The sequence below is a fragment of the Falco naumanni genome, chromosome 6 (genome assembly GCF_017639655.2).
Source record: "Falco naumanni isolate bFalNau1 chromosome 6, bFalNau1.pat, whole genome shotgun sequence".
Taxonomy (NCBI): domain Eukaryota; kingdom Metazoa; phylum Chordata; class Aves; order Falconiformes; family Falconidae; genus Falco; species Falco naumanni.
Genome location: NC_054059.1, coordinates 49,853,675 through 49,865,927, shown reverse-complemented (window position 1 = coordinate 49,865,927; position 12,253 = coordinate 49,853,675). Strand labels below are relative to the sequence as shown.

The window sequence follows — 12,253 nt, the reverse complement described above, 5'->3', positions numbered from 1 at the left end:
GAATAAAACACAGTTTCATGCTTAAGGTAAGTATCCACTAAGAGGTATATAATCAAGATTGAACTGTGCTTGTATTCTTAATTCATTAGTGGAACTGTAAGGCCCTCTTCTGGATTATAAATTACTGCACAGCCAAGCAAAGTACATTGAAATGACAAAGTCAGCCATGAAAACACTATGAAAAGATAAATACCTTAATATATTTTCTTCATACTATTACCAGTTTAATTTCCTGGTTTTACATGTATCTGCCCATCTCAGGTACTATAATTGAGTAGCTGAGAACAACTTCTTAGCAGATTCTTAATGATAAAGTATTTCTTATGCTAATAGTCACAAGAGGAGAGGACAATCTAAAGAGTTGTGGAGTTTCTCCACAACTCTGTATGAAGATTCTGTCCAGCCAAGTGATGCTTGCTTATGCTTATTAAGCAATAGCATACACAAACTGAGACGTGATTCCGCATATATACCTGTCTACATACATATGTGACTTCAGAAGTTATGTCTGAAAATTTGGCATCTGTAAAAAAACAATGAAGAACCGTTACAATGATCTTATCTCAAGTCTTCAAGGACTGTACAATTCCTTACATGCCTGTGGATTAAATATATGCACAAGGACTGTGAAGTTCTCACAGACGTAACCTTCCAATAGATTTCCTTACTTGCCTAAGCAAACATTTACTACTGAAAAGCAAGACGCTTCTCCACAGACAGAAAGAAAGAAAATATTCTAGAATGGGCTGTACAGAATGGCATCATTTTAATGAATCCATCTGGCTTTAAACAAGTGAACATGAACCATAAATTTTCCTCTTTCTAAAAACAGCCACTTAATTTTCTGTTTGGTCATGTATAACAAGAAATCAATACACAGAAACACAGGCATAGGTACTAAGTATCCTGTTAGTAAAAACTCTGTACAGAACATTAGACATAGTTTAATTGGACTGTACATTTTAAAAAGCAGGGATGCTGAAGAATTCTTTGCATATTTTTGGTAAGTTTCTGTCTCCCATCAGTGTAAGGCTAATTACGATTGTCCTTTTTCCGTACTTTTGATTTTGGTGCTGCCGAGAAGAAACAGAAAGGGAGAAAAAAACATCAGAAGTGAATTACAGTAATACTAGTGCCAGCATTCTTTTAAATTAGGTTGGGATCAAAATGGATCCATTAACGTGAAACCTACCATTGGGATTTTCTTGTCTGTAGAAAGCTTTTAACATTTCCACTGCTTCTTTGGCACGATAGCCAGAAATGCACTGTTCAAATTAGAATGATGCTCGTGAGTACATCTGAGAATAACATGCTCCATGCTTCACAATAATGCCTTAAGTACAGAATAATTGTAAAAAACTGTATTGTCTATTTGAGGGTCAGAAAATCTCCTTTTCAGGCTGAATACCTTATACATTTGAAAAATACTATGTTGAGGCTTACTAAATAATTTCCCTAATAACTTAAAAGTTAGGTAAAACAAACTTTGTTACTAACTTACATAAAATTTTTATTCAGTCTCCAATTTCTTTCTTATTAATGTGTTTCCAACTTACTTCATATGCTCCTCAAGCACTTGGAAATCTAAGAGATATACACCTAGGTATTTGTAGGTAAGATTCCTACCAGAAAGCATTTGTCCACACACCCAGTCTTTATTCCTAACAGTCACCTCTCAGACCTTTTTGGTCCTCCTAAAATATTTTTCCAGGCTGTAAACATTAATAACAAAGTGTATAAATGTCACTAACACTAAATGAATCTCCACCCACACTAGGAAATAATTATAGGAAATAATAATTATATTGTAATTAATACAATTAATTATAATAAATAATCCCACTGCAATTGCCTACAGAAACAAAGAAAGGATTTGTGGTAGTAAGAATCTTCTCCTTTCTTTCTTCCAAACATATAGCAAAATTAAATACCATATGCCAACGTTACCAAATGAACACTCTTCTAGTACTGACCATACAAATTAATTCAGATGCTAGCCTCACAAACACCCCGACAGAAAGATGCTTAATATGGTTACACTGGACTGCCAAATAGTGTCAGCTCGCTGATGGAAATTCTTTCTGAGCCTTGAGCCTTCAGTGCTTATTTACAATGCTGAAATATACTACTTGGTTTTTACATTCATTAAATTATAAATGTTAAGTGTGAAGAAGAGACTTCTAAGAACCCTAATCAGTATCCTTGTATAAAACAGGACCATTTACAACTGTGTATAATGTGATAAATGTAATGCTATAAATGCTTTATCTATACAGATGTATAGATACCTATACTTATAGGTATACTAGAATAATGCTGTAAAGCATCTGTATTTATGTATACTGTACCTCCACTGAACGCTTGTCCAGCCGTTCTTAAATGACAAAGATGTCATTCTCCCCACTCTGTTCCAGTCCTTCAGTATTGTTACTATCCAGAAAGTTTCCTGCTATCTACAGTAAATCTCCTCTGCTACTTTTCCAGTCTGTATTTTTTTGGTGATTTGAACTATATGAAGTCTATGCTAATGCATTTTGCCTCATATATAGATAGACTGGGAGCAAAAATACAATCATTTCCAGTGGCTCAGCTAAAAATCAGTAACTTAGTAAGCTGCTGTTACTTGATCTTTATTGATTGTGTCTGTATATTCTACAGTTTAAAAAATATTTTCTCTCATCTCATCCCACAGCATACACTTGCTGTTCTAAGTATTACACATCTTTTAGATATATTTATTCCTTACTTTGCTCCACAAGTATAATTCTTTCCTTTCCACTTTGATGCATCCTTTTAAATAATTTTAAAACTGTCATCAGGCTTTTCCTCAATTTTATTTTCTCTAAGGACTTAATCTTTTATCATTATTGTTTTGTTAAATCAAGTTTACTTTGATCATTCTTCATCTACATCCTCTTAAACGGATGCATAACATTCTCAAAGCAGGGTAGCGAAGCTAGGCACAGTACCCTAGCTGAAATATAGAGGAAAACATTTTACTGCTTACTTCAAATGGTTCTCCTGTGTCAACCATATCATCAGATGAGATGCTTAAAACTGAGCCACAGCCTCCAAATCGCTCATTTCGACAGCCATATACGACCCGCGGAATTTATATGAATGAGTTAAGGTATTAAGTTAAAATGAAAGGCAAGCAGGAAGTACAGTAGCTGGATTTAAGTAGTCATTAAATTTCACAAAAATGTGCTTGTACTTTTCAAACTAGCTTGCACCATAATTCCTCCCTCATAAAATCAAAACTTACTTCTGAGTAATATAAGATCTATTGCTGAAGATGCACATCCAGCCTTTCTCAGAAAAGGATAAGCAAGAATCCCAAAGCAGAGGCATACAAAGACATGGTTTACGGATTGTTACAACATTCAAAACTGAACATTAAACTGAGATTAGTTCATTTTACAGAATAACAGACATGTCTAAAATGTATTTTCACATCCCTAAGAGAAATCATTGCTGGTCATAATTGCACCACTTCTCTTTCATTCTTGAGTCTCCCACTATTTGCCACGTAGTAAATGGAGGTGGGTGCAGACTCTCAGACCATAAGATGGTACCCCTGTTGGCTCTGCCTGACATTGTCAAGCCCTTCTTTGTGGGCTCAGTGCCAAAAGACTTAACAGTTCGATATATGGTCTCCCAGCATGAAGAAGCATGAAAGGATACTCATCAAGCGCACGGCAGCTGCACACATGATGCAAGGCTCTACAGTTACGTACAATATCGAGTGTGCAAATACTTCGTTATAATCTCTGTTGCGTTGCTTGCACCAGTCAAGGACCTGATCGATTGCCACCATTTCTGCGTGTCGAGTAGCCTAGGAGATAAAAATAAACATTTTCATAAAGTTTGCATTGATTCACAGCTTTAAGGTTCTCAGTTGTACAAATACAAATGAAATAAAATGCAACATCATAAAACTACTCTTTCAAGTCAAGGGCATAATCACCTGACATCTAATTTATTAATAATGCAATTATTTTCACTTCTCTTAAAGTAATACAATGCTTTCTTGAGACGTATGTTTTCAGCGCACCTCTTTGCTGGTTCAAGTTGCAGAAGGAATTTCCTGCAGCCCAAACTGCAGGAAATATTCAGCCAAAGAAAACATATTCAACCTCAGTCTCATATGCAACACACAGAAGACCCACAAGTGCAAAACAGTTTTTTCTTCTACCTGTTCCTAGGCAGAGGAGCCTGCTCAGAAGTTCTTCATTACCCCTCTCTGTCATGTCAGCATAGTAAGACATGAAAGCTCTGCTTGAGGCTTAAGTGACACACAAAGCCCATTAGAACAACTGATCTAGCCCACTGTGCTTCCAAGAGCAGGCAGGGATACTTTCTCTGGAAATATTAAGAAACTCCTCCTAGCTGGTACCTCTTCCTCCCTCTGACGATGTTACTATGCCTGCATGGAATGAACATGCAGTGATTTCAGTATGTTTCTGGAACTGCTTAGCCTACTGCATAAACACAGTATTTTCAGTTTGCGTCAAGTTTAATGCTGCCTGGGAATATGTAACACGTACAGTAAGTTCCTCAAGTAATAGGCAGGGATTGCAGCATATGCCTGATTACAAAAAGACATAATAATATTATCTTTTGTTAATCCAAGATAACTGAATGATGAGTATCTCAGAGGTCACAGCAATAGTTATGGCACAAAAACCTGAACAGAAGAAATGCTGACTTTAATTGCAGAGACAAAACCAATCAGTAATGTCCCACTATCGCTCCGGAATGTCTGCAGTAGTGTGTTTTGCCAATCAAATGTCACAGCAAAAATATCACAAAGTACTAGTTATGAAAGGACTGTCCAGTTACAAAGCCTGATGCTTATCTGAATGAAGGCTGTAAGTACTTCCCTTCCTTCTAATCTACTCTAGAAAAAGGATGTTTTTGACACAGGCATTAGGCTAACTAATCAACCCAAATTATACTTCTACCTCTGCTACACATGTCTTTATGTGACCTTAGGTAACTTCCTCTCAACACATGAACTTAGGTTAATGTTCTACTACTGTGAAGATCTGTGGTGGTAACTCTGAGATGCTCTACAACAGGGGTCCTCAAACTGTTTAACCAGGGGGCCGGCGCACAGATGCAGTGGCAGGCAGTCATCTGCGGCTGCTTGGTTCCCCCCCAACCCCCGGCGGGGGGTGGGGTGGTGTCTGTAAATACCGGGGGCCAGATTGAGGACCCTGGGGGGCCGTATCCGGCCCACGCGCCATAGTTTGAGGACCCCTGGTCTACAATATATGGCACAGGACTCATGTATAAATCAGTGGTAGGTTTAATACAGTTTAAAAATGTTTTAAAACGCCTACAGAGATCTACATTGCCTAAGCCTACATTAGCAAATAGTGCAGTGCAAGAGGACTGTATCTGTAGGGCAAAACAGTGCTAAGGACCCAACGCCTACTGAGGAGAGTTCACACTGGCCTAGCTCCAGTTCAGTCCCATGGACGGTACCTTCCCAGCAACAGCTGTCGTGCATTAGGTATGCTCCCTGAGCGCATTTTTCCAGTATAGTTCCATCTGAAAGGAAGACAGCTTGCCATCTCTGAGACACAGACCAAAGCATGGTAAGCAGACACAAGAAATTTATTCCATAGTGCACTTGTGATCTGAAATAACATAGTAATGAACCCACTCAGAATAAAAACATGGATCTGAATCAATATGCAGGCACGATTCCTCCAGACCTACCAGTGAAATGTTGCCATGAAGGTTCCCTAGTTGAATAAATGCAATCACATCAGCTGAAATCTCAGTGGAAACACCAAATGCAACACCCTCCAGTAGAAAGATCCCTCAGACCTACTACAGCTACCGTAACAGAAAATTACTAAGCTGTGGCTATCCTAGTTTTGTGCCCCTCAGACCACAAGACACATGAATACCACATTGGCTTTCTAACTCCTGAGCACGAATTGAAAGCATATAAGCAATAAGCCTGCATGACTGGAGGAAAACATGCCTCTGACCTATGACACTACTTTACACTGAGTACACCAAGTAGCTTTTAGGCCTCTGCTGCTCTTGGGAGTAGAAGTTAAGAGACATCATGCAGCTGCTCTAAGTCATACTGGCTTCTACAGTAATAGAAGACAGCTACACAAAAGAGATTATGCTAACATAGAACATTACTAGGTCCCAGTGCATCCACATCTTAAGTAACGCACACTGGTTTGGTCATCTCACCTCACGAAGACATGGGAACACCAGGAAAAATCCACCACAGGGTGAGAAAGGATTATCCAAGTTACAGAACAGTCTCTGTATAAAGACTAATGATGTCCTGGTTTCAGCTGAGATAGTTAAGTTTTATTCTCATTAGCTGGTGCAGTGCTGTGATTTGGATTTGGTGTGAGAACAATGCTGATAGCACACTGATGGTTTTGGTTGTTGCTGGGTGATGTTTATACCAAGTCAAGGACTTTTTGGTTTCTTGGGCCCTGCCAGCAGAAGAGCTGGAGGGGCACGGGAAGCTGGGAGGGGACACAGCCAGGACAGCTGACCCCAACTAGCCAAAGGGATATTCCATACCATATGACGTCATGATGAGTATATAAACTGGGGGAAGAAGGAAGGGAGGGGGGAACATTTGGTGTTATGGCGTTTGTCTTCCCAAGTAACCGTTACGCGTGATGCAGCCCTGCTGTCCTGGGGATGGCCGAACACCTGCCTGCCCAGTGAATGAATTCCTTGCTTTGCTTTGCTTGTGTGCGCAGCTTTTGCTTTGCCCATTAAATCATTCTTGTCTCAACCCTTAAGTTTTACATTCCTTTCCGATTCTCCTTCCCATCCCTCTGGGTGAAGGGGGAGTGAGCAAGCAGCTGTGTGGTGCTTGGTTGCCAGCTGGGGTTAAAACACGACACTAGACTACAGCTCTTAACTCACCAAATAGTCATTAGTTTTCCAAGTTAAGATGACTACAGTAGACGTTTATAAAAATCAAGAAAAATGTGGAAAAGCAAACAGTAAATTGTGATTTATTATTTGTCATAACAAGCAGGCACCCAATGAAATTATCAGGCAGCAGATTTAAAACAAACAAAAGGAAGTACTCTTTCACAAAGCACATAATTAAATTGTGGAACTCATTGCTACAGGATGCTATGGAAGCCAAAAACATAAATGAGTTCAAAAAAGGTTTAGACAAATTCGTGGAGGATATGTGCAGAGACAGCTATCAGAAACAATGATCCAGATACAGCCTTGTGCTTTGGAAGTCCCTAAGCTATCCTCTTTCTGAAGTGGGAAGGTTACATAAGGCAAAGGTGTACACTACTAATTTCTTGTTTCTTGAGCTTCTTTCTTAAGCATCTGCTAAAGGCCCCTCTTAAAGACAAGATATGGTGGGGAAAACTGACCTTCTAGGTCTGCCTTAGGATTTTATTTTGTATTGAGCTATGACTATATAGTCTTTTTTATTGACTTGCTGTGTGTAAAATAACATACAAAAAAGATGATGTTCATTTTGAGTCACTGACTCAATTCCTAAGCTTCTACAAACCCCTAATGTTTTTTAACTTCCTAATATTATACACTATTTTAAAGCCAAGAAAGCAAAAGCAGGTACGAGTAGCAAGGGAAAAAGAGAATTCTTAGAGAGTAGCAAATGGCATTCCAAGGAGAAATTATTTGAAGCTGATGTCAGTGGGTAAAAAGCCTTGACAAAGCCTTAAAATAGTGCCCCAAACTGTGGCAAATGTTAAAGATACCAGCAGTGCCCCGAAAAGCTTACCTTCCAAATCTTAGACCAGAATTAACAAGCAAGAGTAAAGGGGATCAAAGGTCAAAGTTCTATATTATCTTGTGGCCTCATTAGCAATTTAAGAGTGCAAACAATACTTCATTTTCAATTATTGCATACTGTACTTGCAAGATGATCTGGGCAAAGACACGCACTACAATGACCCAGCAGGAGATAACAAAGAGAAGTCTGCATGTATCAACAAAGAGCCTAAGACAGAGAGCATTTTAGTGGGAAGCAAATGATTGCATCACACATGGGAATAAAGATGCCAGAGGAAAAAAAAAGGATTCTGGTCAGAAAGGGTCACATATATTATAAGGAAGACAATTTTCAGGTTGGTCTGAGGCACAACTGTGAACAAGCAAGTGCGGGACCTGCCAGAGGCAACACAGTACTAGCACAATCTTGTGAATGTATTGCCAGGCTGTTGAAAACAAACGTCTTGCACAGAAAATTGTTGCACTATTGCCCAATGAATACAAGTAATTACATGCCTAACTATTTTGACATGCTGATGCCACAACCACACTCCTAAAAAAAATACTCTTTTCTTCCAACAGCAAATTTTTCCAGAAGAATGTGGTGATGATCAATAATTTCACAAATAACTTCCACAGAGTAAGTGGCAGTACTCCTGACATTAATGTGTTCTGCTAAGGACATGCAGGGCAGAAACAAAAGTATGGAGAGTGACAGGAGACAGGCTTAAAAAAATGGGAGAGCTTTCAGCAACTAAATCTTTTTGCCAAAATGAGCAGTTTGGGAACAAGAATGAAAGAGGACATAAAGAAGACACTACCTGCTCCTAACTCCAGTCAGTTAGATCAGAGGATGCAGAGACTTACTTAAGGATCAGACGGAATTTATTTGACATGAAGCCTTGTGACCAGCTGGTTTCCAAGCAAGGGCAGAACTGCAGGGAAGAACTGCAGATTTAACTGGATAAACAATAATTTTTTAAAAGCTGGGAAAAAAGTTTTCAAGGAGTGAAAAAAGGCCAATATATTATAAAGCTACATTTTGGAGGTCAGAAAGCAAAGGCTAAAGGAAGAGTCACCAAACATCAACCCTGCAAAACAAATTACATAAAAAGTAAAAATACCTTGAAGACAAAACATGTGAAAAAGGAGTTAGAACTACTACAGTGACCATAAGATGAGGCTGAAATATAATTATAGCACTACTCCAAGACAAAATCAGTATTTTGCCTTTTCAATAAAAATGACGTGGAGAATATGGTCAAAAGGCAGAATAATAGTATGACACCACAAATTACAGTATATGACATACAGAATTAGAACTTTAAGGGCATGGAAAAGGGATAAAGGGCAAAAACCCAAACTCATCTCCATCAGAAAACCGCTAAAGAACTCATGCATGAGGCTGACAGTCAGTCACATAGCAATGCTTTTAATACATCAAGGGAGCGTTACCACATGACTGAAACCTAGAAGAGCAAACAGAGTCACTGTAATGAAAAATAGGAAGGACATACAATCCTGACATCTACAGATCCAGGATAGTCTCAAAAGCAAAACAGGCAACATAACACACTTTGAAGGTAATATTCTAAGGACTAAGTCTATAAAAGGAAAATGAAACAAAATACAACGTGGATTTACATAAAGATAGTTGACACAAAATTAACCTAGTAACTTTCCGTGACAAACGTTTTTTCTAGGCAAAGAAACACCAATCTCATCTCTCTGGACTTCTACAACGCATCTGGCACAGCACAAGACGTGAAATTATTGTCAGTCTGGGGAAAACACCATAGCACAAGAAACTTAAGGTAAGCAAGCAAAGAAAAGAAGTTGCATCAAAAGGGGAAATATTTGTCCAGAGGGAACCAATTAGCAACAATGCTCAAAGATCATTTTGCTTAAATGTTTTCAGTTGTGACATTGGCATTAATGGGAGAAACATCTAGAAAAAACAACTAACAATGTGATGTCTTTCATGAGATGAAAGACATCATCAGAAGAGACAGGGTCAGTGTGTCACTCGAGAGGTGGATGGCCTTATAGATAGGAGAAAAAAATAATCAAAACAACAAATGAAGAATAACAAAACACCACAAAGGACCAAGGAAGCTTCAGAAAAGATGGGTGGACTTACTTCTGGGGAGAATGGGAAGAAGTATTGTTATCAAACAAGGCGCAAGAGGAAGTCCATCTGGAATAAAGCGTATAGTTCTGGTTAAGTGAATTCAAGATGAATCAAAGCTGGAATGAATGTATATAAGAATTATTAGAATGAACACAGAAAGAAAGCCTATCTTCTGAGAGGAAATTAAACAGCTGGCTTGGGGAAAATAGGGAAAACAAAAAGCCAGAAGGGAATACGACTTCAGAAACATCCAAGCTATGTAAAATAATGGTTGATGCTGGCACAATAATAGGGAGATATAAACAGACCATAAAATGTTTAAAACTGGAAATCAGATGTTTTCTAGTTGTCTGAGGAATGATGTTCTGGAGAAGTCCTCCAACTTGAGGTGGGACAAGCAATTAGTTTTAGAATAGACTTTAATAAATGTAAGATGTCTGCCGGAACCGCCCCAGCGTTTCAAGAGTGTTTCTTTTTTCCCCAGGATCATTCCTAAATAATGCCAGCAATTGTTAGGAGAAAACTGAAAACAATTTCCTGCATTCACATTTCCCAACAAGTGCCTCCTTCAAGCTTACATTTTCTTCTAGACTATATAGAGCAATTAGGTAACTGATACAAAATTTAGAAGCACTGAGTACCAGCATTTCCAATCACTGTAATATAAGCATTTATGAAAATTAAGCCACAGAAGAATTGAAACTTGAGCTAAACAGAAATTGAAAAAAGGGTTGGCTTTCAAAGTTATTAACAGTTTACTGTTTCTAAAATGCAGCCAAATTTTTAAAATCAGACTACTTGGATTTAAGTACCTACCTTCAGACAACCCTGACATTAAAGCCAAAAAAGTCCTAGTTTCCCTAACATTTTAAAATTGATTTTGATTTTTGCAGTCTCGTCAGTTACGTTCTGCCCATTTATTAACATGATTTTTACACAGCATTAATATCTCTGGCACAATTTTCCCAAGAAGTGCCTGCTTCCCCACAGTGTTTACGCTGATTTAACTTGAGATACTTAGCTTCTCTGTCATCTGGCTTTCTTGAGTTGTATTAGAATTATCTTAATACATTATGGATTGTCCTGTAGCACAAATTAGTATAATGATTCATTTCTACTGTTACATTTTTGAGCTTAGAAGACTCATTTTCACCTTTTATTATGTTCCCAGATGAGACAACTAATATAAATTACAACCAGATCCTGCAATCAGATTCATTTATACAAAACTTCCAGTTGTACAAAATCTCTGTTGGCTTTAATTGGTCTCCCAGAGTGTAGAAGATCTAATTTGATGGCTGAAATCACAAGCATCAGGTCTAAAATTTACAGGCAGTACTTTTTAGAAAGAACAATTTGGCTAAAGGAAGAATTTTTGTAAACTAGACATGAGATTTGGTTACCCTACATATACTGTAACTACGCAACTTCCCAACTCCTTGTGCTCCCCCATCTCTTGTAAAAAGAGACTGGTAATTATGTATTCCTTTATTTGTACGGAGTTTTTCCTAGAAGGGCAACAGGCTTGGATTTCCGATTTCTAGTGCAGTACTTTTCAGGTAAGGGGGAAACAGTGCTTTGCTAACGACGTGAACTGTTCCTGCAGCACCTGTGGAAAGAACACCGACGGGAGAGCTGCACAGGCCGCTCCCCTCCCGCTCTTAACGCGCAGGCGACGGCAAAGGCCTCCGGAGCGCCCCGGGGCGGGCAGCCTGCGGGGGCGGCAGCCGCCACCTCACACCGCCACGGGGCGGCCTCCCCTGCCCCGACCGCGGCCCCGCCGCGCCCCGAGAGCCGCGCTCAAGCCCCAGCCCCGCCGGTGCCGGTGAGGGAGCCGCGCCCGGCGCAGCGGGGCAGGGCAAGGCAAGGCAGGGCCTCCAACACGGCAGGGGCCCGAGCCCGGACTCACGTTCTTCGTCTCGTTGACCTCGTTCCTGCCCCTGCCGATGACCTCGCCGTTGTGCACCAGCAGACAACCGACCGGCACCTCCCCGTTCTCCAGCGCCTCTTTGGCCTGCAGGGCACACACAGGGAACGGGACGGTGTTACCTGCCCCAGCCACGAGCCGGGCTTCAGCCAGCCCCCGACCTCCCGCCCCCACCGGGAGGCCCCGGCCAGCCCGCGCCGGGGCTCCCTGCTCCCCTCCCGCCTCCTGCGAGGCTTCCCCCCGCGGGGCAGCGGAGCCCGGCCACCCGCACCCCTCGCGGCCCGGGGGAGGCGGGAGCCCCCGCGCCGGCACTGACCACGTCGAGGGCCTGGTCCATCCAGGCCACTGCTGCCGCCTCCTCCTCCATGGCCGGCACCGGCGGGGCGCGGGCGGCGTTTCCGGGGGGCCGGGCGGCGGGGCACCGCGGGCGGGGCGCT

The 12,253-nt window shown here is 40.7% G+C and overlaps 1 protein-coding gene across 1 annotated transcript; it reads right to left on the bottom strand.

The window, feature by feature from the left end:
• Positions 1–747: 747 nt before the first annotated feature.
• Positions 748–12,248, bottom strand: ADAT2 (adenosine deaminase tRNA specific 2). Its single transcript, XM_040599124.1, has 6 exons — positions 12,133–12,248; positions 11,799–11,903; positions 3,685–3,835; positions 3,008–3,114; positions 1,193–1,265; positions 748–1,073 (listed from the first exon to the last, which is right to left on the bottom strand). The coding sequence occupies exons 1-6, from the start codon at positions 12,181–12,183 to the stop codon at positions 1,033–1,035; spliced, it is 528 nt and encodes a 175-aa protein (XP_040455058.1). The 5' UTR covers positions 12,184–12,248; the 3' UTR covers positions 748–1,032.
• Between the last annotated feature and the right edge of the window lie 5 nt (positions 12,249–12,253).

Excerpts from the sequence above, each read along its gene's own strand:
- ADAT2 (XM_040599124.1), bottom strand. The coding sequence starts at position 12,183 with ATGGAGGAGGAGGCGGCAGCAGTGGCCTGGATGGACCAGGCCCTCGAC. Across the intron at positions 3,836-11,798 it reads AGGTCAACGAGACGAAGAAC|GCTACTCGACACGCAGAAAT; the intron begins GTGAGTCCGGGC and ends TTTATCTCCTAG. Across the intron at positions 1,074-1,192 it reads CAGACAAGAAAATCCCAATG|CACCAAAATCAAAAGTACGG; the intron begins GTAGGTTTCACG and ends TCTTCTCGGCAG.